The sequence below is a fragment of the Archocentrus centrarchus genome, chromosome 3 (genome assembly GCF_007364275.1).
Source record: "Archocentrus centrarchus isolate MPI-CPG fArcCen1 chromosome 3, fArcCen1, whole genome shotgun sequence".
In the NCBI taxonomy this organism is placed as follows: domain Eukaryota; kingdom Metazoa; phylum Chordata; class Actinopteri; order Cichliformes; family Cichlidae; genus Archocentrus; species Archocentrus centrarchus.
The window spans coordinates 18,381,320-18,407,991 of record NC_044348.1 but is presented as its reverse complement, the minus strand read 5'-3'; the positions used below and the strand labels follow the sequence as shown (position 1 = coordinate 18,407,991).

At 41.6% G+C, this 26,672-nt stretch overlaps 2 protein-coding genes across 3 annotated transcripts in view; both read right to left on the bottom strand.

Moving 5' to 3' along the window:
• furina (furin (paired basic amino acid cleaving enzyme) a) overlaps positions 1–4,024 on the bottom strand; it is a 78,542-nt gene extending 74,518 nt beyond the window's left edge. Inside the window, exon 1 of one of the 2 annotated variants that reach the window (XM_030726430.1) lies at positions 3,833–4,024. The gene's annotated coding sequence lies outside the window, so the exon portion shown is untranslated. Of the gene's footprint in view, positions 1–3,234; positions 3,364–3,832 lie in introns of those variants that run through there. The other variant, XM_030726431.1, reaches the window with a different exon arrangement.
• A 3,772-nt stretch (positions 4,025–7,796) lies between these two features.
• On the bottom strand, positions 7,797–25,728 carry LOC115778208 (stereocilin). The gene is made up of 29 exons (XM_030726269.1): positions 25,629–25,728; positions 24,390–25,520; positions 23,808–23,832; positions 23,138–23,708; positions 22,121–22,999; positions 21,975–22,037; positions 21,762–21,887; positions 21,273–21,439; positions 21,007–21,193; positions 20,689–20,801; positions 19,421–19,553; positions 19,143–19,325; positions 18,715–18,753; positions 18,457–18,633; positions 18,122–18,271; positions 16,338–16,396; positions 16,070–16,193; positions 15,891–15,973; positions 15,648–15,783; positions 14,990–15,192; positions 12,916–13,006; positions 12,637–12,808; positions 12,340–12,509; positions 11,769–11,924; positions 11,198–11,340; positions 10,571–10,719; positions 10,223–10,320; positions 8,095–8,242; positions 7,797–7,968 (listed from the first exon to the last, which is right to left on the bottom strand). The coding sequence occupies exons 1-29, from the start codon at positions 25,726–25,728 to the stop codon at positions 7,880–7,882; spliced, it is 5,865 nt and encodes a 1,954-aa protein (XP_030582129.1). The 3' UTR covers positions 7,797–7,879.
• Between the last annotated feature and the right edge of the window lie 944 nt (positions 25,729–26,672).

The following is a 26,672-nucleotide window of genomic DNA, read 5'->3' as shown; positions in this document are numbered from 1 at the left end:
GTGCTGGCAGACTCAAAGAGCCCCCAGAGTGTTCTGAAGATAATAAGCTGTGTGTGTAGCAGAGTGATGAAATAACAATAATAGTACTGATAAGTTAATTTATGAATATGCTATGAACATCATAACAATTACATTAGTGCCCCCTGCTAAATATTGCAAGAGATTACTGGACTAGAGAAGTGCCCAAGTCAAAAATATTCTCCTGTGTGAACCCTGGTGAATCATAGCAAGAATTCCCATCAACCTTTACTTTCTACAACTGTCTACAAGCAAAAGTCAGCAATTCTCTGACCTTTTATTCTGAAGCCACTTATTCTGAAAGTGTAGATTGGAATCTTAAAGCAAATGCTTCAAATCAAATAAAGATTGTTTGGGAGCGGCAGGGAATACAATCAACAAGTTCAAAATAACCTACTTAAATTTTTTTTACATGATTAAAAAAAAAAAAAGTGCAACATGATGATATCAGTGATATACAATGCACTTATGTTCTCTAGTGTGCCCAACAGTGACAAACACCCCAGTCATGTCTGAGAGTGAGAGCCATGTGTCAGCCTCCGAGGACAATTTAGTACTTAAAACCTTCAACAAAGCACAGGACTTTGCAAAATACACAAGAAAACTGTTCCAGCCAAAAGGTGGAAACAACAAACTTGGATCACCGCTTGAGGCAAAAAAAAAAAAAAAAAAAAAACAAAACCAGGCTAAGATGGCATGCAAGGAAGAGATACAAGCAGCTGGTGATATGCGACCCCAGAGAGTAAACAAATGATTCAACCGAGCATCGCTGGAGCACTCGCTAGTTACACTCCATATAACAGGAAGAGCAAACAGTGGAATAGAAATTACTGATGCAGTTGCATGGTGGAAAAGCAACTCGTTAAAAAGCTCGACCCAAGAAACAACATTCCAGGTGGAAAATATTTTTCACTTTCAATTTAATCATATAACAATACTGTGCAGCTCCTGAAGCGTTACAAGGTTAAGTTGCATTACTGTTAAAATAAAGTGTTAAGAAGTCATACTGTACATTTACTTAACTTTTCCAGGGAAAACACAACCTAGGCTATTTTTATGCTTGCGTTTGACTTTTATTGTGTCACTACAATGCTGTGGCTGCTGCTGGCACCTTGTGGCAATAGAGTCACCCCTTGAATTGTCATCAGTGACAGTACCTCACTGGAAGAGGAGGACAGAAAATGCACTAATAAATGCGGCTGCCTGCAAGCTGCAATCACCAATAAAATGTTCGTTTTTCCTTATATCATCATAAATATTATTGCAAATTACCTTGAAATAGTCAGCATTTGATTTTAAAATATGATCTATTGACCCGTTTTTTTTTCCCCCCCTCTTTCATTCAAGCGCACAAAACAAAGATTTTCTTAACATTTATTTTGTATATCTACTGACTCATTTACGACTCTTCTCAGATCGGTTGGTTGCTGCGTTTGCGGTGTTCCACACAAGTTGCCAACAGGGAAGCTGCACAGTGTTCTCTGGTAAACAAACTATGCAACATCAACACTCATAACATGGTTGAACAGTGTTCCTCCTGTGGATGACACATAGATTTTACTGCTGAATAAAACAGAAAAACAGAATTCATGGCATTTCCAGGAAGTGTAACTGCACTGTTAACTTTTTCTGTCACAGCTTTCCACTGAAGAACTAAGCAACTCAGATAAAGTCTGCTTTTGAAATGGATATCTGAAATATTTTTTTAAAAAAAAGGAAAAAAAAAAAAAAAAAAAAAACTAGTGTTGTGAGAGCTTTGGGACCGCTGCTGGTTCACATGCGCTTACAGAGGGGGAAGGAAAAAAAAAAAATTATAAAAACATACTGTGCATCTTTGGAGAACGAGCCCTGTGTTAAACCTAAACTTGGCACAGCTGCAAGAATGAAAGCCTTTAGTCAAGATGCCAGGAGAACAACGAAAAACATCCATGTTAAACCTCTACTGTTATTGTTTATTCTCTTGAATACAGGCTTCTAATACCAGGAGCAGGTTTTTATTTCTCTCCAGGGTGCATGTTTTCACCATTTTCCCTTTTTTTGCATTTCCCGTCCTCTAAGACATACGACTATAACCAAACATTTCATCATCTGTGCAGTGTTACCGGGTAAAAACAACCTCCATGGCCCACAGAGTATCTTTTGCTTTGCTATCATTTTTGTGAGCGTGCTGAATTTTTATTGTTAAACCGACTGAAGGGTTAATTCTCAGCCTGCCCTCTTAGACTGCTTGCAAACCATACAAAAAAAATTAGTTGTGTGTCCCCCACCGTCACCCCCCGGGAACAAGTGTTTTGTTCCAATGTTGTCATCTAACTACTTCTCCAGACTTCCTGCAGCAATTTCAGCATTAATGCATCATATAAACACTTCCATAACATTTTCTCCAATACAGAAAGCCCTTTCTAAGTTCAGTTTTCCTGAGAAAATAAGTACACCAATAAACTCCAGTAAGAAGCCGTTCTGGCCAGAGAAATCTTGCTCAAATCTATAAAGCCGTCTGTTATATGCTCACATTCAGAACAATATGCATTGTGTGTGTGTGTGTGTGTGTGTGTGTGTGTTTTCCCCAATTTGGTACATGTCAACTTTGTTTTCATGTTTATCCATAATAATGAGCAGCTCTACATTCCCCCCAGCAGAAAGGTAAAATTGCAGTAGGTGTAACCACACAGATGCACACCAAAAGCAGGTCAATTCCCATGATTATAGCGGCATATAGTGTGACAGTCAATTTATACACCCCCCACAAAAGATTTCCAGAGAAAGCTAATGCAGATTATGTCTAACTGTACAAGATTTAAATGGAAACTACAGCAAGCCAGACAGAGGTTAATAACTTCACCCCAACAGTATTTAAAACTACTCATATTTATATCCAGAGTGCCAAATTAACAGCAACAGCCAAGTAACATCAGCTGATTAACCAAGCTGCATTACTCAAAAGAATCTACGTGTCACGTGTGTCTCCATATTCACTGGATATTAAAGCTAAAACAAAGATCTCCTATAAGCTGCATGTGGCAACAACAAGTACTTAGCCTTCAGAAGACGGCAGGGAGCAGAGATTAACAGCAGTACGGATCAGGAAGGAGGAAAAACTTCTCTTTCTCAGGCCTTTAATGCCAAAACGCTTTGATGTTTACGAGCTAAAGTTGAAAGGTTTTCGTGTATCAGCTGACGGCAGAGCTGCTGCGAGTTTGCGGTCGGTTAACTCACCTCACAGGTTAAGTCCGTGACAACAACACGCTGTCATAATTTGGCTCCGAGTCCAAGCAAGCGGCTGGAGCTGATCCGATGATGACTCCGGCGCTTGACAAATATGTCTGAAACTGTACCGCGCCGCGATTAACGCAAACTTGACGCCGCGGTAGGCAGAGCTGCCTCACAGGTGCCTCCCCTTTTTCTTTTTTTCTCCCCCTCTCTCGCTCTCTCTCTCCCCCTCTCTCCTATTATCCGCCCCTGGCGAGCATTTCCTCACATTTTACTACTCACAGCGACCGAGCAGCACCGAACGCCACAATCTTTTTTTTTTCTCCTCCACTCCGCAGGAACAACCACAGAAACCGGACGCGGCGCAGTCGACGTCAGCTCAGCTTGTGTTTGTGTGTGCGAGATCTCCCCCTTTTTTTTTTCCTAGCAGACACCCACAAACTGACAGCAACCGGGATAAATAATATCAACACGTCGTCCGGTTCTGTCCTGTGTTAGGGACCCGGTGGTCCTGACACCGAGGGCTCGGTAAACTTGGCAGCCCGAACAAGTAACGACACGAGCTAAAAAAGCAGACGGGAAACTTAACGACGGCTCAACTTACCAGCTGCCTTTTACATCCTGCTTCGTACGGCTTGTTGCTGTCTCACACCACGGTGTTAGAACCCACGACGACACGACGAAGCAGCAGAAAAACTGATAACAGAGAACTGCTGGTTATAAATAGTCATGATAACCCTCTGGTGTGTGGCTGAGTGGTCCGTACAAGCCCCAGGAAATACGTCACGGCCGTGAGTATAGCGGAGACGTTAGAGGAAAACTACCGAGCAGCAGCGCTGCTACGGCCCCACCTGCCGGCCACAGGCGGCGTCGCACCCTCCGGCTGACACCGAGGCTGTCTCCGGCAGCTGCCAAACACGCTATTGATTCCCGGAGGGGTCATTTATTTTAGTGAAAAACACGCGGTGGATGCCAGTCTATTATGTGTATGTGACTGTATGCCAATAAAGCTTACTGTGGTTGAGAAAACTGCTGTTGTCCATGTTAATTTACCAGCTTCCTGAACTTTTTAATAGGTCAGTAAAAAAAAAAAAAAAAAAAGAAACACACGTGTAGTATTGTGTGTTTATCATAGCACTGTGCAGATTGTGGCCTTTGGGCATAAATGGAAAATAGCCTGTCATCTGAAATACGGTCCACTCTTTTTGCCAGAGGAAGACTCTTTAGATACCACACTTGCAGTACAGTATCTGTAGATGGCTGCCCCTCCCTGAGACTGGTTCTGCCGGAGGTCTCCCCCTGTTAAAAGGATGTTTTTTCCTCCCACCGTCGCAAAGTGCTTGCTCATAGATTTTATTGTTGGGGTTTTCTTTCGAACACTGAGATCTTTATCTTACAGTGTGTTAAAGCGCCTTGAGGCGACTGTTGTTGATTCGGCGCAAGAAGGCGATCTATTTAACCTCCTCACCATCAGTCCCTTTGATGTGTACTAGTATAGTGAATTCACATTTACACAAAATCCTAAAGCACGCCTGGGCTTCCCTCAAGGCATACTAGCATTTGGGAATCACTGGCTCAGACCAAGGCGCAGCCCTGTCGCCTCACAGTAAGAAGGTGTCCATGACCCACAGTGCAAAGATATGCTTGTTAGGGTAACTGGTGTTTTTAAATTGGCCGTAGGCGTGAATGTGAGTGTGAATCGTTGTCTGTCTCTGTGGGTTAGCCCTGCGACAGACTGGCGACTTGTCTGGGGAGTATCCACCCCTCTCCTTTCATGACAGCTGCGATAGGCTTCAGCCCCCCTCCCGGCAACCCTGAACTGGATAAAGGGAAGAAAGTGGATGGATGAAAAGGAAAAGAAAAAAAACTACTAGTATGTTAATAATGGTGTCTGATCCCTGATTTTCTGTGTCAGATTAAACTCGACTTTAATTAGATGTATGCACCACGTGGGCTGCCCCTGAAGCCAGGTCCTGGATCCCTTCCATATGGGGACAGGCTCAGCACACGGACCAGGTTTGCATGTCATTAATTCATCTCTCTCACTTCATTTTCGGTCAACTCTCTGGTGGAGCTTTCTAATAAATGAGCATAATATGAAATGAAATGATTAACTGTGTTTCAAATAATACTGAAACCAGTTTGGCAAGCAGCCTCCAGTATAAGATGGGACCTGGTGGCCAGGCTAGTTTCTTAATCAGAAACCAAATGACAGGTGGAGAACTTGGGGCTCTTGGTTCAGTTTCTCACTTGTCTTGGTTGGTAACCCAGCCTCTTTCTCTCAGCATCCTTCAATAATTTAGTGAGGCCACCTGAAGCAGTCTATGGAGCAAACACTGTAAGTGTCTTGTGATGAAACCACATTCAAAAGCTGCTTTATTTATGAAATGTTAAATCGTTATATAGTTTAAAATATATAAAGGTGCATCAGCTTAAACCTGTTTCCTTGACTACCAATTTTCGCAAGTGCTTATTCAACTCTGAGGGCTGGAGCCTATCCCAGCTGACTCTGGGCAAAAACCCCCAGAGAGATCACCATGCCATCACAGGCAGCACAGACACTCACACTTCACACTCACATCCACACCTAAACTTTGACAAATTCAAGTGAATATTCACATAGTTTGCTGTTTTACACTTTAAAGTCACAAATCATGAGAGCTGAAAGGATGTAGCAATGGCTAACTGAGACTACATCTGTTAATTACTAAATGAATGAAATGCCATAAAAACCCCTGAAAGTTTTCAGTTTCATCCCTTATTTTTATTTGATTCGTGGGCTGGGCACACTGGAAGCCCATATCCAGCTGTAGTGAAGGGATTCTTCCATCAAATATGCAGCATTTCATTTTATGACATGCTGCATATTTGCTGGAGGGAAGAATTCGTTTGAGGTCATTGAAAGCTCTTTTTGCTGGTGCTGTGGTGTGCAATTGTGCTTTGTTACCTTTTGCGAAGCAGCCAGCATTCTGACAGGTTTGAGAAGCCTTTATTATGTAGCTTTAGTTGGGGTAATTGATATGATAAGATAATCATAGTGGGCGGAATCTGTGGGCTTCATCTCTGTCATGGTCCCTGTGATTTCCACGTCCTCGTGCTTTCTGTGCTGAACTTTCTTTGTCATCGTGTTTAGTTTTAGTCTTAATTATCAGTGTTAGTTGTGAGTCTTTTGGTTACATCTTATTTTACTATGAAAGTCCGTTTTCTCATGTTTTGTTATGGTTTTGCTTCCTGCTTTCGTTCCTTTCCCTCCTTGTGACTGTCTGCTCCGCCCTCATTAGTTGTGTTTAGTTGCTTTCCTTATGACCCTGATAGCTTTGTGGGTTATGTGTTCCGTACTGTATTGCAACAGCCAAATAAAGGCTCTCTTTGTATTCATTTTGCTGTCATGAACCATAATAATCATTGGGAAATGTCTTGTGGTAACCACTCCCAGCAAGACAAAAAGACTGATTCTCCTTAAGTTATTGAATACATACTCTTTTAGGTCTATTCTACACTTGCTGGCCACTTTATTACGTATACCTGTTTAACTCCATGCAACTCTCTAATCAGCCAATCACATGGCAGCAACTCAAAGCATTTAGCTATGTGGACATGCTCAAGACGGCCTGCTGAAATTCAGATTGAGTATTAGAATGAGGAACAAAGGCAATTTAAGTGACTTTTAATGTAACGTGGTTGTTGTTGCCAGATGAGCTGATCTGAGTGTTTCAGAACCTGCTGATCTTCTGGGATTTTCCCACACAACCATCTATATGGTTTACAGAGAATGGTCTGAAAAAGCAGCAACATTTGGATGGTGGGGGTCAGAATTTGAAGTAAATATGATGAAAGCATGGCCTTGTATCAACAGTTCAGGCTGCTGGTGATGTTGTAATGGTGTGGGGATTTTTTTTTTTTTTGACACACCTTGGACCCCTTAATAACAACTAAGCATCGTTTGAATACCACAGCCTATCTGAGTATTGTTGCTGACAGTGTCCATCCCTTTATGACCGCAGTGTACCCAGTGTACCTATTATCCTGCTTCCAGCAGGATAATGCACCATGTCACAAAGCTCAGATCATTTTTTGAATAAGACAATGAGTTCATTGTATTCAAATGGCCTCCACAGTCACCAGATTTCAATCCAATAGAGCACCTTTGGGATGTGCTGATTCTCATCATGGATCTGGAGTCAACAAATCTGCAGCAACTGTGCAATGCTATCAAAATATCTGAGGAATGTTTCCAGCACCTTGTTGAATGTGTGTGATAAAGAATTGAGGCAGCTCAGAAGGAAAAACGAGGTCCAACCCAGTACTAGCAAAGTGTACTTCAGAAAGTGTCTGGTGAATGTAGAGACCATGGTGTATTAACGTCATAATGCATCTCAAATGTCTAAAAGATTTATCCTCAAACATTAATTATTGCACTGGGATTGTTCTAACAAAAGAATATTACATAGAAAACACCTACATAAGCTCATTTATATTCTGCCAAGCTGATAACCCACATAAAAGAGAAACATGTGCAGCCAAGCACAATCAAGAACAATGCAATTTAAAGGCCCAGCACACAGATGAAATGGAACAGTTCAAATTATTTATTTTAATACAAATATGATGATACCAGGTCAGAGGGGCAATTAAATGTTTTTCCAGTCTTTTAAATGAGTTGCCAAAACAAGAGGTACAAAACCAGTAGGTATAAAGTAAGACTGCCTTTGTTCAGGGCTGCTGGAGCCAAGTTTCTCCCTGTGGAAGAAGGAGAACACTTAATACAGAACACGGTACTCATCAGAAACAAGCATCATAAATAGTGACTTTAACAGACTAAATATGAGGGAGGTTATTAATTCTATTGTTTCTAAAGACACTCGCCTCTCAGCTCCAGCAGAACATCTCCTTCATATCGAGCTAATCCAACAGCATGTCTCTGTTCCTTGTCCAACTCTGCCCACTGTTCCTCAGTGACAGCCCACGCCTGCTCCACACTCAGCCACGACAACTGAACTGCACTAAACACCACCTGTCAGGCACACACCCAGCACACAAAAAAAAATGCATTTTTCATTACCAGCAATGCAGACATCATTTGGCACAAGATTTCCTTTGATTTTACATTCCTCAGCTGTTTCCAGAGTGGCACAGCTTCATGAAGAGTTCAGTAACTTGTCAAAAAATATATTTATGTTAGTGTGTGTGTGTGTATTCCAGCATAAATTTACCCTATTCTGTTTATTTGTAAGTTAGTGCATTATTTATAATATTTACTTGGTTAAAATCACAAGTTAAAATAAATGTTATTCATCATTTTCATAAACCCACATAGCGGCTACATTTTTTGATAAAAGAGAATGATGGAATATACAGTCATGTCAAAAAAAGAGGACTCTACGCAGTTCTGAGAAAAACTGAGTACACCCCATGACTCTGAAGCTTATTGACCTTGTAGAGCTTGTAGTGAGGACAGCTGAAAAAGATCATTTGTGTCTCTCTTCCGTCTCTCACAAAGATTAACAACCGCTGCATTCGCAAAGCTCTCAGCCTTGTGGATGACCCATCTCACCCATCACGTGGACTTTTTACTCTCCTGCCATCTGGGAGGAGGCGCCGTAGCCACCGCACAAACACAACCAGACTGTGCAACAGCTTCGTTCCACAAGCCATCAGGCTCCTGAACTCCAACCTGAGCTGATGGACTCAGACACATGCAAGCACACACACACACGACCGGACTCTGACACACACACAATGGACTGACATGCACACGCGACAGACTCTGATACACACACATGCATACATTATAGAGTTACACATAAACACACACACATTCATGTTGGACTATGACACGTGCACGCACACACACACACCCATGCACGCATACATACGCACATACATACATGATGGACTCTTGATTGGGCCATCGCAGCACCTTGATTCTTTTCTTTTTCAGCCGTTCTGTTTTAGATTTGTTGCTGTGCTTGGGATTGTTGTTCTGCTACCTGACCCAGCTTTGGACAAGTTGTAGCTGTTGAACAGCTGGCCTCACATTTGTCTCTAGAATACTCTGGCGTACAGAGGATTTCATGGTCGACTCTGTGACTGCAAAGTGTCCAGGTCCCATGGCTGCAAAAGAAGCCCAAATCATCACACCACCACCACCGTGCTTAACAGTTGGTGTGAGGTGTTTGTGCTGATATGCTGTTTGGCTTTCACCAAATGTGTCACTGTGCATTATGGCCAAACATCTTCACTTTGGTCTCATCTGTCCAAAGGACACTGTTCCAGGAGCTTTGTGTTTTGTTCAGCTGCAACTTTGTAACCCTAAGCTGTGCTCCCATATTGTTTTTAGAACGAAGCGGCTTTCTCTTGGCAATCCTTCCAAACAAGCCATAGTTGTCATTGAGTCAGAGATGTAGCGCTTGGGTTTATTGCAATATCTGAGCATTGCACTGAATTTGCTGGGATGTCCATTTTCTTAACACACACCTGAAAGAGCCAGATCAGCAAACAAAACATATGCTTTTACAGAAGTGCTCACACTTGGCAATGAAACATTTATATATAAAGCAAATATATACTTTACACTGATGGATGTTCCTATTAAAAATTATTAAAGTTTAAGCTGATGAGGTCGGTGTGTGTACAAGAAATCTCTGTAAGCCAAAAGCTCAGGTTTCAGGCTGCTTTCATACAATTTTTTTTCCTGCTCTTTGCTCTTCATGTCATTAAAATGGTTGTCTCACACACTAGCTGTGAGCGAGGAAAGTACTGCCCACCTGCTGTTTAGACCTTCTGTTTGCAAGGGGCAGTCAATCAGAAAAGAGGTGGCTTAAAGGGAAATCAGCTAAAACTGCTTGCTTCACTAAGGGCTGGTATAAGATAAATAAGGATTACTTTGACCTCTGAATCATGCATCTACTCTAATTGAGTCTAAGAATACAATTATGGAGCTTAAAAAAAATCAGCGCAAGAGATCCCCTTTAAAACAAGCGGTGAAACTCACTGCCATCTTTTTTGGTGTCATCAGGGCGATAGCTTCAGGGGTGATTCCCTGCACTTGTTCTTGTAGCAGAGCTGACAGCACCATGTCTGGCAGGCCCGCTGGACACAGAGAGGGAGAGAGACACTGTAGTGAGATAATTAATGTTTCTCATGTCACATCACAGGAGGAGTGTAAGAAAACATTTCCCCTCACTTTCGAGTCTGTACCCTGAGGGGTACTTTTAATTGTACCTATCCATCCAAGAGCTGTCATTTCTTTCTCTCACCATCCTCACTCTTTAAAAAGAAACCATTTTAAAAAGTTGATCAAAAAGAGTTTACACCCAAGGGATATTATGCTCTACTATACCTGCCAATGTCCCAATTTCAGTGAAAACTTCAGGTCCCCAAGTACCAGCTGAACCAAAGGCCTGTGGTCTGGACAAACAGCTTGTCAATGCCTCCATCTGCTGCTCTGTGCATGGCAGGGATGTCTCCCGCAGGAACACAACAGCCATACTGCAGATTGAGGGAAAAGGTTCAAGATTTTATTTCTCCTCTGAGGATAGAAAAAGTTTTTATGAGGTTTGTTTTTTCTCAGAATTGTGCTCCAGCCTGCTGTTAGTTAGCATCTGTTAGCAGGTTCACGTGATAGAAGCTCCTTTATTCAGGAAGCCACAAACGGTGGTTATATAATGCAACAGGAGGGAATTCCATTATGAGCTCTTACTTTGACAGACTGTTAGATTAGCAGTACTTGTCAGGTACTTTTTACTCTATACATCATGTCAGACTTTGTTCCTATTGCCTTTAGCTGATATCTGTGTCTGACATCTGCATGTTTTGTGATTGTTTCCCCTGGATACGCTGGATAATTTGTTTGCAAATTATTTAAAAACCGGTGTTTCCTCCCTCTTGGTTTGAAAATGTTCCTATTCTAGCTAAAGCTAAGTGTTACAGCATGTAGGAGTGTGGGTAATCAATTCATGTGACTGACCTGAGGTTGTAGGGACTCATTCTTTTGATCTCAGAGGGATGCAGACCACAGATCAGATGGCCAAACGCTGCCAGATCAACAACTGTTAACTGCTCCACTTTCAGTTTGCGTCTCCGCAGCACACTCAAAATCACTGCTCTCATCTGAAAAGTCAAACAGGACATTCAAATTAAAATGACATATTAAAGCACTCAAGTTGTAACTCTGTACAACTTGAGTGTCAAATGAAAAGGAAAAGCCTTTAACAATACAACAATTGAATCTGGTGACTCTGTTATGCTGGGATGGTCTGAGTCCACTTGTAATCCTGTAATGAAACATTTCATCCTGGTGGCAGTCATCTCTCCAGGATGACAGCCATGGAAGGCTGGAAAAGATGTGAATCAGGCTATGGAGTCCAGAGTTTCTAGATCTGGACAAGCAGTGCTTTCCAACTTCAAAACACCAAATGTGGGCATTTCTTTTAGAAGAACAGAGTTTAAGTTCTACTCACTTATGGATCCAACAGTAACAGTTGGTTTTCCTGTATATGAGAATAAATGATTCAATAATAAAATAAAAATTAGTTCACCTTTTTAGGGCTCCAGTCTGTCAGTGTGCCCAGATGTGCCAACACACCCAGATCAGTGAGAGCAGCATCCTGCAGGTCCTTCTCTCCCATTGCAGTCACCACTGAGCCCAGCTCCAGCACCTGATCTTCACTCAGCTCTCTCACTGGACTCAACAACTGGATTGAATGAACATTTTAGCTAAGACACAGCTGCCTGGATATTGTTCTTTTAATATTATCTACATCTCACAACTATTTAAATTCTTCAGCACTTCTTGTAGATTTCTGATCACATTTTAGGCACATGTATTACTAACACTTGTGTTTTTGATAAAATTTATGGGGTCAAAATCTAAACTGGAAGGGGAGACAGAACTGCTCTGTTCTGACAGACTGAATGCTTTCCCTTACTGGCTTAAATTGCTTCTGCATAGTAGAGAAATATATAGAGAAATAAAGATATAGAGAACATGTATTTCCACTAGCGTGGAGAAAAACACTGTGTGCAGCTTGAGAGTAAAAATAAAAAGTCATGAGCTGTGACATTATAAATGTTGTGTAAGGGTTTTTCTGTAAGTGGAGTTTTACTGACCTGTCTGAGTTTCACCCACAGTGACCGGCGCTGCTCGGAGCTCAGCGAAGAATCCTGACCAAAAACGTCTATGCACTGTTTCAGCTCCTCCTGCGACATTCGGCTGAGCTGAGTGGATGTCCAAGCCGAAGGGAACGTCCCTCTAATGTCTGCACAGCTTGGAACAGGCACTGCTCAAAAGAACCCAAAGGTGAATTCAGTGAAATAATGCTAAAAGAAAGGGCAATAAATGCTAGTTAACAGAGTTATGTAAAATGCATTAAACAAAGTGTACACTTAAAGAAACATTTAATGAACCTTTTGCCCTGCGGCTCCGTGCTTTGACAATCCCTCGAAGGAGGCTCTGAGTCTGCTGTCTCTGGCGATGCTGGTCAATACACTGAGTAATGCACACTGCACCAATAGCGCTGTCTTCCCAGCGCCTTTGACCCACCAGGACCTGCTCCACTGTATCTTTATTCAGCAGTGACTGTACAGTACAAACACTTATTATGTATTCCTGCAGGTCAAGATGTCTCCAAGAAAGCCAATGAAAGTAAAATAAATGTAGTTATTCACATGACTTTCACTGCTTACCAGTGGAATGGAGTTAATCTGCTTCGCAGAGAGAGCAAACACGAGTCGGCCCAAATGTTCTACATCTCCAATTTGCCACTTGGATGGCTCCCTGGAAAACAAGAATGCGTATCCTGTCATTACTGCTGCTTCAAGCAGGCAATCTGTCATGATCCTGGGCTTTGCACTCAAGGTTTTATTAGTTTTGGAAATTTAGGGGTTTTGTTTATTGTCTGGGTTTTGATTTCTATTCTTTCTTCTGGGATTCTGATTCTTAGTGTTGTTTGTAGTGTAAGTCTGGTTTCATGCTTTTTCACTGACTTTGAATTGCTGTTTATTAGTGGTGGTGGGGATCGATCCAAATATCGATAATATCGATACCAACGTTGGTATTGATATTGATCAATACCAGTGTAATGAGATCGATACTCTACCTTCAGTTTCTCTCCTGTATGCAGTGCTGCGGTTTCATCAAAGATGCGAGCTGACTGTTTAAGTGCCATTCTTGTCACAGCACAAAGAAGGCATACTTTGCTCCTCCCTTCCCCACAGTGTTTTGAGTGTTTTGACATTATACCATCACGTGACATATTTTACTTGGGGAAAAAAAGGAACTTGCTTTGATAATTTCATACAGCTTGTTTATTTAAGAAAAAATCCAGAAAATTAGTGAATGAAGGGATATTTTTTTATTACATTTTTGCATTATACTCTCTGAACACTCTACCTGAAAAAAAGTTTTAATTGGTTCTTGAGTGATCATTTTGTACACTTTATTTAAGAAAAAATCCAAATTTTTTTGTTACTGTTCTAATGATTTTTTTAAAAGTATTTTCTGTTTACCTATAAACTTTACCCAATTCTATCCTGAGTTTTAACTAATTAATTATCCGGGGGGGGGGGTTCACAAAACACTTAAGCTTTATGAAAATTCTTCATAATTATTAAAAAGTTGTAAAAAGTAAAGTAGTACTGACCCTGTATTTACTTTGTATTGATCGATACCAAATCTTGCACTACTGTTTATTATTCAACAGTCACATTTTGATTATAGTGTGAGTTTTGATGTTTAAAGTTCTCAGTTTTTAGCTATTAAGTCTTCTTTAATTTTGACTATAGTAATGCTTCTGTGCTTAGTCTTTAGTTCATGTCACTTTTGCTAGATGCTGCTAACTCCGTGGAGCTTGAATATCCAACTTGAAACTAATTTCACTGCGGTCTTCTTCCTTTGGTTCTTCTAAATCTCTCCAGTTCCCAATCTTTTTCCAGGTCATGTGATTGTCCACATACTTACTTCCTGTTTTATTTAGTTCTTTGTCTCTTGTGCTCTGTATTTGGTTTTACTTTGTTCACCTGTGCCTCATATTCCCCACCTGTTTTCACTCTCCCTGACTGCCAAGTGTGTATTTATATCCTGTGTCTCCCCCCTCAGTTCTTTGTTGCACCATACTGTTTGTTCACTGTCATCTGCTGTTGTCTTCCCTCGCATGTCTTCTGGTTTAGATTTATAGACTTTGTCGGCTGCCACTTAGACTTACTGCTTTGCCTGAATAAAGGTTTGTTTTTTTTCTTTATTAGCTCTGTCACACAAGTCTGCATTTGGGTCCTCATTCACACGTCATATGGCAGCACTATTTTGGTCCAGACTGAAATATCTCAACTATCAGATAAATTGCACTGATGTGATGTACAGTGCAGAAACAGTTATTTATGAGAGACTAGCACCCAGTTACTTTTGACAGGTGAAAATGAAGGAGAATTTGCTGATGCTGTCGGTGTGACCTTTACGTCAGTGTATTTCAGCTTCTATAAGCTTTGGTAAGAAATTACAAGGGTAGCTTGATCACTTATCATTTTTTGCAGGCTTGTATTTCATGACTTGCACATTCCTGTTTGTTATATTGCATTTAATAAGATCTATGTGGTGTATATTTTTTATGCTGTAACCTACAGGGGGAAGGTCATAGTGAAATTAATTTTCAGTGCTTCCTCTACTTTTATGTTTGCATCCAAAAATATCAGATTTTTATGATCTTGATACAACATTAGCTAAGAGGTGTCAAATCCAGTATCTCTTGCCAACGTGCTACTTTACCCAAACAGGTCTTTCTGGGTGAGCAGGGTACCGATATCCCTCAGAGCCTCTTTAGGGAGGCAGAAATTTCTCATCTCCTCCAGCCGCAGAACCACCGCTCTTCTATCCACCATAGACAAACTGTCCCGGTCCAAGAAAAGCAGCAAAGGCCCGAGGACATCCAGTATGGTCCCATCAATCTGCCCCTGAGCCAGAGAAGAGCCCTGTAGTGCACCACATACAGAGAGAGGACCTGGATTACCAGGATTTCACACTGTTATGACTTCACATGTGTGAAAGGCTGCTGAGAGGATGAGGTGGGCTATGTTCTGAATCACTTTCTCCATCTGCTTCTCTCTAAATACTAGAACTGCCTGCTCGAGAAGCTTGAACCAACAAATGTTCTTTCTGCAAAATTAATGTGTTAAAACAAATCAAATACGTGACTCACAATCACTGACAGAAGCCCTGATTTAACTCATCAAGAAAAATCATTCTGGTTTCCAGTTTGCTCTGAATTCTCATTATAATGGCTTATCATTTTATTACTCTGATAAAATACACAGTTTTTTTTTATTTCACCTTGATGTTTACTTAGTACAGCATGTCTAAAACGTGCTTAAACATGTGTCAACTTGTGCCTATCTTGTATGACAGGCTGTTATTTTGGGTGTTTTACCAGCTCAGTTAAAGCCTTCTCAGCTAAATTTGTCTGTTTATAATGTGGCAGTCTGAGAAAATCAGCAAAGTGTGTTTGAATGTAGTCCAAAATGTCTCTGAAGGATGCATTAGAGAGGCTCTCTATCATGGTCACTCTGGAAAAGAACAGAGCACAGGCATAAATGTAGTCACCTTGGAGAAACAGTCAAACATTTATTTATATTAATAATAATTAAAAAAACAAGATTAAGGTGATATTTACGGTAATGATGAAGCAAACCCAGAACTCAAAGCATTGAGGTCGAGTTCAGGTTGTTTTCTCAGTTCCTCGATGATACATGATCGCTGTTGATGCAGCCAAAACACACCTGAACTTGTTAGTATTAAAACGGAAAATGCATTTTTATGGAAACATAAATTTTTATGGCCCATGTTCCTCACCAGAGCAGGTCTTATGCCCCCAGGCAGCTCACTAACAAACTGAAGCAGCTCTACAAAATCTGTATCATTGGTCCAGAGCCTCAGAAAGTCACAACTCATTCCACCAGCGATATGACCCAGACCTCTGAGTGGGAAAGAAATTATTATTTAGGCTGTTTTCTGACTGAAAATGAGACTTTGGCTGTTTCTGTTGAGTTTTTGCTTCAGTTTGGAGGCAACATTACTAAATGAATTATCAAACGAATGCTTTGGTATGGGTGAAACCTACCTCACAGACTTGCTGGTAATGTTCAGAAATTCATGGATCATATTGAACAGAAACTGAGCCTGTTCAGAAAAGAAAAGGATGAGTTAGTATTCTGTGGTTTTCCTTAAAATGGAGGGGGGGGGAAAAACACCTTCAAGATATTTTATCAAGTACTATTTTCATGTTTCTTTTTTTAATTACAAATCAAGCTTTTATTATTTTTTAGTAGTCCTAACGGCTAGAAAATAAAACCTATTACCTAAACTCTGCCAAACACTTGTATGGTCCCTTATAGTATCTAATATTGTCATTTGTCAGACCAACAATACCTTCAGCCTTCCATGCAAGTGTTTAACATGTACAGACAGATATTTCATATCTATAAAAAGTAAAATTTTCCTCCTTGCCAGAATTCCTTTAAATATAATTATCTGCTCTTCTTTGTGAAGGCAAATTGACATGTGGGTTTCACACTTCACAGATTTTATTCACTGATTTATTTTGTAGATGCTTTAAGATTTTTATTTTCCTGTAACTTTTCTTTTATAGGCCTTTTTTGGTTGGGTAATATTTATTGGCCGACGCTGGTTTATCACAGATATTGTATGTTGTCCAATATGAAAATCTTTATTTATAGAACATCTTCCAGAAACCGAAACAGAGCGGGTTAGTTTAGAAATTATCATCATATTGTTTCTCCAGCAGCGTGAATCCAGCTCCATTGTTTCCAATACTCTCAGCACTGTGTGCAGTACAAGTAGCAGGGAAGCATCACAGTGGAGCAGACAGATGTCCAGGTGTAATTACTTTGTAAATACATTGCTGGAAAACTGCTGGGTCTAGACTACTTTATATCAAGCCGATTATGGCTCAGTGTCATGCACATCAGACGATGATTTTGTCTCGTGTAGCCTATCATAATTTTCAGTTTCTTGCTTTTTTGTTGAGGCCTTCATGTTGGTTTCCCCTTTACATGAGGCTGACTAATATGAGCACAGATGCCCCGCCAGCTGTTAGCAATACTTTTCCTCCCCTACAGCAAAGTGCAACTGTAAACATGGCAAAGTAAAAGAGAAATTATGCTACCAGCATAGCTAAGAGGAAATGTGAAATGGAGTAAATAGCCACCAGTAGCTGTAGTCTGTTATGTCTCTCTGGTTTCACGCAATCTGACAGAGCGTCCATCATAATAAACCAGCATAATGAAGACCCCCCCCCCTCCGCACTGGATTTTATTTAAAAAATTTTTTACTTCTTATGAACTGGCATCAGCCTCAAAAACCATAAATGACTATCTCTGCACGGTATTTATGTAAACGCATTGCTTTTAGGTTAAATTTAAGATAAATCTGCTTAATTTATGATATAAAAAGCATATCAACAATTATACTGTTTGACACCGAGCCAGTAACCAGTCACAGTACTGCACATATCGGAGAAGATAATGAGAGAAAAGGGGCAATCTTTATTGATTTGACTGAGGTCTTGTTAGGCTGAAAACAGGTGGTGAAAGCAGGCTGATACAATTTTGGCTGTGACAAAATCCCTTTAAGGTAGCCATTATTAATTTATGCTATACTCCTCCACACCATTGTACAACATCCAAACTAATTAGCCTGATGGCAGTTGATGTGAATAGAGTATTAATATCCTGAAAGGGTCTTCTGAAGCATATCCAATGAGTTGCAGATTAATGGAGGCGAAAACTGAAGCTGGTAACATTTTCTTCTTTTATAAAAGAGCTATTGTTATATGAATGCAACGTTAAACAGCACACAGGACGGGATTAAGGTAAAAAGGTGCACCTGCTGTGGCGACCACTGTATGTCTTTGTATACGCTGATGCCTCTTGAAATAATTTTGCCATTCATGGTCTGCATCAGCTCCCTCAGAGGGACAAATGGTAAAAGGCACTTTACCTGCAGAGTGGTGTTCTTCGTGCCTCTGTGTAGAGCCTGCTGACACAGAACCACAATAGAAATGTGAATTTAAGCCCAAAACTTGCTTGTGCTGCAGTTTTGTCCTTACTGAATCTTATATGACTAAACCTGTCCAGTGTCTTTTCTACTAAATGGCACCAGAGGGGAAAATGATAAACAATAAGATTAGAAAAAAGTGAGAAGAAACAAAGCTCCATCACCTCCTGCATTGCATTGTATAGCATGGCTCGATAGCCAGGCTTTAGCTCAGTTAGCAATGTTCTCCAGCACTGGCAGTGGGCACCTTCACTGATCTCAGACCACTGGAGGTCTCTGAGCACAGCAGGGAAGAGACCAGAGTGTAACGGCTTCAGTCTACATAGCATCTCCATGGTGAGCTGGCAGGAGGAGAGAAACTCAGAGGTGAGAGTGCAGCTGGCTGAAATTCAGCACAAATATTTTTTTAAATGTCCACTTACATTGGTGTCCTTTGAAATCTTGGATAACATTTTAAATGCCTGCAATGACCATTAAAAAAACAAAACAAAAAAAAAACATGAGTCTGCCAACAAAACACCCAAGCATTCGCATTTTAAGAAAGTTCACATAGGTCACATATTTTATCTGCCTTTATTCACTTCTTTTCATTAGTCAGCTGCTGATTAACTGTAGACTTACAGTCATGCCAAAAATATCTGCATTGCATATTTCAGTCAAGGTTAGCATTTCATTTCCATTAAAGGGTCACTGCTGTGCATTTCACATCATCTGATTTAAAAAAAAAAATGCTTAAAGCTGTCCTGACAAATTGGAAATTTTCATGGAAATGTGACTCAAATCATACACTTATAGTGACAGTTGTGGAGGAGGAAGACAAGCATGACAAGAAAAATCATTCCCTGCTGACCTGTCCTGGGGAGTATGTGTGTAATCCTGGCTTTGACAGGACTTCCAGGAGTTGTTCTGAGGGGAGTGACAGCAGAAAAGAAGCTCCCAACTGGGGAAGCAGACCGCTGAGAGCTGACAGCTCTGGAGGAGCCATGCTGCTGACATTCAGGTTCTGAACTGCTGGTATCAACCAAGAGGACAGCTATTCATAAAACACAGTTAAACAGGGTTAGTGAGACAAGTCATGAAAAATGCTTGAGATGAAACTGTAACTAAAAGTTGTCCTGTACCCCTCACCCTGCCACTGGCACTGACGAATCCCTTGGATATGCACTGAGACAGCTGCTGCCAGAGAGCAGAGGACACAGCAGAGTTCTGAAGATATGAACCCAAGTCAGATGGATCCAGGTAGCACGCAAGAACTCCTAATCTGCAAAAGGCATTTATTCACTTTTCTGGCCACTTGGTTTAACATTAAGTTCTATCACACAATGCTTTTTGTAATATATTTTAATATAAAGGGCTTAATGATGAAATTAATGACAGCTAAATATGGAGATAACTAGTAATGAACACAATAAAGATAACATCTGTAGCATAGGGTGTGATTAAAACTACACTCACCAACGTTAATAACAATATTCACCATCTTGATTCTCAAGTAAAAAAAAAAAAACCAAAAACTTGTTTTGGACCCTCCAGCCTACAGCTATGGACCTCAGATTCCTGTTAAGTTCCTCTCCTGAAACAATACTTAACATATAGAACTGCGCAAAAGTCGTAAGCCATACCTCATTTCTTTATATTTTGCTACTAAAATGTGAACTAGGTGAAACAATGATGTGCAAACATTCATGAAGATGCAGAATAAAAGGCAAAAACATAAAACAATTCCAACAAGCTTGAAAGTCACTATTTTGTATGACCTCCTTTAATCTTCATCACAGCCTGAACTCTTATAATTTCTTTAAGTAGTCTTCAGGAACATTTCTCCAGGCCTCTTGAAGGACATTTAAAGCTCTTCTTTGAATGTTGGCTGCCTTTTTTTCTGTTCTCTGTCAGGATGATCCCACACTGCTTCAATAATGTTGAGGTCTGGGCTCTGGGGAGGCCAATCCATGACTGATAGTGTTCCACTGTGTGTTTTTCTATCCAGGTATCATTCATTGGGATCATTGTCATGCTGAAAGTGAAGCCAATCAGATGCTTTCCAGATGGTATGGCATGGTGGATCAAAATGTGATGGTACTTTTCTGTGTTCACAATTACATTAATTTTAACAAGACCTCCAACATGACTGACTGATATTCAGCTCCAAACATTTCTCAGAAAAAGGTCAGGTAAAAGGATTGGACTGAAAATGAGTGAAAAAGCAGCCAATGAGAAAAACTGTGAAAGCCCTTCAGAGAGCCTGGAGACCTATTCCTCAAGACCACTTTAAAAAAATGACCATAAAGTCTGACTCCACAAAAGCAAAATACAGAGAAATGAGGGGTGACTCAAGACTTTTGCACAGCACTGCAGGAATAGATAAACTTGAATAATGTAAGGTATTTGAGTCCCACCTCAGTATGTTGTCACCTGTCAGATTCATCTTCCTGGAGAGGGTTCGGAGCACATGGCGCCCTCTGACACCATCCAGACTGCCATTGCCAAGCAACTCCACCAGAGGAGCGAGCTGTAGGAGGCAATTAAATTGATGAAAGAAGCTAAAATAACGATTAGTAGAAAAGTAAATACAACGTTTCATGGTGGTAAGGTAGGTGTTTGATGATGGTGGTGGAGAGCACTTTTCTCAAAAATATGTGTTGGTTTTAGTTAGTGTATGGAAGCATTCATTGTGAATGTATTCATTAATAAATACCAGAGAAATACCGTCTAACCTGTGGTGATGTCAGTTGCTGGAAATGACTGACTGGGAGGTAAGGCAGAAGTGGGAGGATGGAGCTGAGAAAGTATGGTGGCCATGTAGGGACATCACCCACCACGCTTGACTGCAGGAGTCTTTTTACGAAGGCCTTTTTCTGTGGGGACTTCATCTCCGAGCTGTGGTCCCGAATGGCTGTCAATCTGAAGAGCATTGCAGAAGCTGTTAGCATCACAATGAGAAATTTTGCATTAACTATGACGTGTTGGACCAGTAACTTACACGCTGTCATTGACGATAAGTGAGGCTGGGAAGCTCATTATGTCAGAGACAGACATAAAGGGGATAAACTGAGAAAGGTCCACAAACAGGTCTGGGGTCACTCGGGGGAACTTATGGATGAAAGCAGCTGTCATTGTTTCCATGGCCTGCAACTCTTTTTGAGAGGCCTGACAGAGAAAACAAAACGGCAGGACAGGACTGGACGTGGATTCAATTTGGCACTCTTTAACTATGCATGGACCATGACTTGCATTCAAATAAAGCAGAAACAACACAGTGCAGTACATTGTAATAACCACCAATCAAAAGAACTGCATATTAAAGAAACCACATTACAATTCTTCTCCATCCCCTCACTGTGTGATGAGTGAAATCAACAAGGGCTCATTTATGTGTATTTATCTAGCTAATTAACTACTGCAAAGGAGAACCCATTATCAATAAACATATTAAGAAGACATACAGATTAAGAAGTTGAAGGGAACAAACCTGGCTGGTTTCAACTTGAAGCTGATCCCACCTTCGATGCATGTGGGAGAGAAATCTCTTAACTGCATCCTTCTCAGCAGACATCACTAAAGTACGAATGCTGTCTCCCGGCATCTGGAAGTATTCCTTATGAGAGATTTAGTTAAATGTAACTGTCAGCATGCTGATCTGTTGTGAAGTGTTAACATGGATAAAGCTGCACAGGCTCAGTACCTGAAGCAGAACCTTGAGAGCAGATGAGTTGTCATCACGCTGGATGAGGTCCCACAGGATGGGCTGATGTAACAGCAGTAACAGGTTATTTACTTACTGCATGTCTTTTAAATATTTGTGTGAGTTGGTGATTTACTGTATCTTACACTGAAGCAGCTCAGCAGGTCCTCCTTTAGAGTGGCATTCTGCTCTCTGCGCAGGAACACTCCCACAGTGTGGAGGATGCTCATGGAGGCTTCGGGCTGCAGCGTGGCCCAGGATGTGCTGTCAATGAGACTGGACAGGAGAATAGCCTGACCCAGACCCTGTCTTGCCTCTCTTTCCCCCTCATCCAGCCCCGAGGAGAGGCCCACCATGAAATCTAAGACTCGCAACACATATCCCAAAGCTACTAAAAACCCCTCACGCTCTCCTATCTCAACCTCACATACACTCAGCTTGTGTAGGATGTCTATGAGCAGGGGCGCCGGGTCCACACACAACTGCGATGTGTCAAAGTCATAAGGTGCTGGGAGCATGTCAAAAAACCTCTGCAGGAAGCACTTCCTGTCTTCCTGTTCAGCTAGTAGATCAGCACAGACATCAGCAAACTGAGGATTTGTTCTTAACAGCTGATAGTAGAGTGTGACATTTAGACAGATGTACTCTCTCAGTCCACGTGTCTGCCCACAGAGCTCCAGGAGGGTGAAGTTGGTGAAATGCTGCACAGTCCACTCTCTGTACTGACAAGTCTTCACAACGGTGTCACTATGGGAGACGTTGTGTATCTTAGAGCAGTACCCTGCAGCCCAGCTACCCTCGGGCAAGGACTGGTGGGAGTCAGTACCACATAGAGATGAGATCAGGAATGAGTTGTTGGGAAGAAAGCAGTGTCTGAAAGCCTGAGCGCTGAGTGACCTGCTGCCCAACTGAGCCAGGCAGTTCTCACTGAGTCCTGTATTCCACATTGCCTCATCTGAAAGTTGCACACACAGCTCATCTATGCTTGTCTGGTTAAAAAAATTATAGTCTTTTGTCACTGCAGCCTGAAAAATAGCACAAGAGAAATTGGTTAACGTATTAGAAAAACAAAACAAAAACAAGCAATACACAAATTTGTATTTCTTGCTAAGCTGAATTCCAAGGAAACACTCATGCTTGCTCATCTGAAAATAATCCATTACCTGATGTGCTCTCTGCAGCCAGAAAGAAGTGTTGGCACACACCGTATTGTTAAACTCATGGGCAAAGAACTCACTGCAGACATGGAGCCAAAGGAAGTCCTCCTCTGCAGCCGACAGGTACCAAGCTGCATCAGAGCATGTAGCATGCAGGTCGAGCTCCATCTGATCCAGCTCAGGATTAACTGACCCATTCTCCCCTTCAAACAGTTTACAATAGAGGAATACAGTGAAGTTAGAGACGCCAGTCAGGCCTGGGATTGATTCATTACATGCTGCCTCCAATATTTCTGAAGAGGCAGAGTACTCCATCTCTTTCTGCTGACTGGCGCTCTCTGTAAGCTCTGTTTGTGACTGGCTGTGAGGTGCATTAGATGGTTCGATGAGGCGCTTTTTGTTGGAGACTCTTTGTGAAGAGGGAGCCGATTTTGGGGACGACCGAGCTGGTGATATTGGTGATCTTAGCTCATCTCCTTCAGCGGAGGGGCAGGACAGGAATGGGAGTGAGCTTGGGAGGCCTTGGGAGCTCACACCCAAAGCCTGAGTGTTCCACATCAGGTTATGTCTTACTCCCCTATAAGTGCATGGACAGAGCAATGAATCTCTTTTGTAAACTATTTACTGCAAAATATGTAAAATTCAATCACAAAATCACATTTCTGACAAATCTTACCATAAGATGAGCTGCCGTAGGTCACCTTCAAAAAGACCAATGAAAAGCAAATATTTGAAAATCAAAGTGAACGAGTGGTGGGAAAGCAACTGGAAGCTTCTGCGGTACACAAGAATGGATGATGTAACAGTGCAGCTCAACTAACAATGCCCAACATATAATGTTACTGACATTCATGAGAGGATAAAGAGATTAGCTGAGCTACCAACAGATGCTTTCACTGGCCAGGATGATTATAAAGATTTTAAAGCAGTGTCATTCACTGTCACGTTCTCTCCCGGGGCTTTTAGATGAGGCCAGGCCCAAATCAATGAGGCCCTTATAAGCAGGGTTTTTCTAGGTGAAAATTATTTTCTTAATGTGAGCATCTATCCACATATCAGCATCTTTTATGTAAACTACAGTGAGATAGTATTCTTCAATAATGAAATGATTCTGATGTTAGTTTGTGTTTAAATGCATGAAACAAATATTCCTAACATCAAGTTATGCCTCTTTTTCTTTCAGATGAATTTTAACCTGTGTTTTGATTTCTTCTGACTGTGAAAAGAACTTCAGACCACACCTCATATTCACACTCACCAGCGGAGCACCGACCCCGGGTTTTGGGCTGTGGCACATCCACCAGGGTGCTGACATCATCAAGCAGCGCCATTGTAACTCTTGATACTTTCTCCCTCAGGTTCCCATAGACAGAACTCCCCACCCTGTGCAGGAGGCCCCTCCTCAGCCCATCCAAACTTTGCACAAGAGCTAAATTCTTCTGTGCCAAATTGCCTCCTCGCTCCCCTCCTCCTGAACGTGATAAAGCCTGAAGCAGTAAGCTTTGCATGGAGTCTGCCTCATCCTCGGTAACTATCATATCCATGGATGCATTTCCAGACATCCCATCCTGCCTCATGGCCTCAGGGGGCAAGCTGAAGGGCTTTAAACGTCCAAATGCATTTGAGCCCTTACTGTGTTCAGCAGCTTCCCCTGCTGGGTGTAAACTAACCACAGGCTTCCAGTTGCGTGTTTCTAAGAACTGCAGCAGCTGCTGAAGCCAACTGACACTAAAGGCACAGTCAGTGCGACCCTTCAGAGCACAGATGAAGCTCTGCAGGCCTGCACTGGCCTGGCCGTAGGTCCCGCTGATAAGAGCCTGAAAAGCGGCCTCCAGCACAGCACTCACTGTTCTCCAGTTCTGAGATATGAAAGTCAAGAAGGACCTGTGAGGCTGACGCTGTGATAAAGTGATGAGGCTCTGCAGCAGGCCTAGGAGCCAGTCCCAGTGTGGGCTACCTCTTAGGGACAAAAACCAGTCCTGCACTCTGATGCTGGGCCGGGGTGGCACCCGGCCGTTCCACTGGTTCAGTGCAGCACTTCCTTCAGACTGCAGAAAATAATGCAGCACCTTCTCCCAAAGCTGCTCTTCATCTGGCTCCGCCGGCTCCTCCTCCAACTCTGCACCCATCTCCTGAAGGTACAGAGAGATGTTGTAGAGGAAGCCAGAGAGACGATGTCTGTCGATTGGCTTGTTTAAGGAAGGCACATTCTTGCTGGGAAGTAGACCGAGTGTTTTTAAACTCCCCATGATATTCCTCACCCAAGTGGGCACAGACTGGTCCTTGTTTGTCTCAGTGGGAGCTCTCTGCGAATTCCCACCACTTCCTTTACTCCATTTTGAAATGATCTCCTTCAGAATGGCATATCTCTGGTCTTCTTTAACACTTCCTATTAAATAGCATCAGAGATAGCTTGAGCTAGCATTGTGTAAAAATACATGCAGCAACAAAGTATATAAAAAGTGCATTTAGTAGCATGTTTTGGTGGCATACTCACCTGTCCTCTCAAGTGCTCCTTGCCCGAGTAAAACAGTACAAATTATGATGCTTGTGAATTTAAGCGTGGCCATCCCTGACCCTTTCAAAGCCATCTTCATCGCATGCCAGCGCGCACCATGGCTCATTGGTGTCACATGTTTCTCTTTGGGCTGTGTCCTCCTATTGATTTCACAAAATCCTCATTTAAATACTTTTTCATTTTAGGTGATTGGATGGACTCAAGGAGTAAAGTATCTCAGCGGAGAGGGGATATTAAACCTTAATGCCTGAGTACCACATCACCTTACCTGCATGTTTACTAAAACAAGTATCAGTAATGTGAAATTTTACAAATAACAAGACTGAAAATTTAAATGGTCCATAGTAAATGTTGAATGAGTATTGAAAGGAAAGTTCTAAATGGGATACTAATATTCACAGTTAAATACACACACTCATTCTTTAAGTGAACAAATTTAGAATAAGAGGTCAGATCTGTTTCAGTTTAAACCATGTTTTTAAATTATAATTATACCAAAGACAGAGAATACAAACTCATTTCCAAACTCACCCACAGTTCCTATGCATTCATGCCTTTAAGTATCCTCTGATGTGTTTGTCTAACATCTCCTCCACAGTGAGTGGTGTCAGCACACTCTGCACTGACCTCTTCCTGAGTGCCACTCTCTATTTCACCATCGCTCTGACTTTCTCTACCTTTCACTCTCCTTCCACACCCCTCCCACCAGTGTCCTCTATCACTCTGTTATTTTAACTGTTTGTGGCACTTGTTTGTTAGATTTTTTGGGGGGATGGGGGGTGTCTCTGGGGTTTAAGCTTCATATTTCACATTGTTAGTTATGTCTTCATTTGACAGTGTACAGATAATGGACAAAGCAGAGTGGTTATGCTTGGGTGTAGATAGTCCTTTAAAATAAGTAAACAAATCTCTCAGTCCTGCTGGTCACCACTTAGGATTGGATGTGCATTGCATTGTTTTAGGTGTGCCAGGTTTATTTTGGAGCATCTCGAGGCTACAGGAAGGTCATAGCATTCAGCAAGG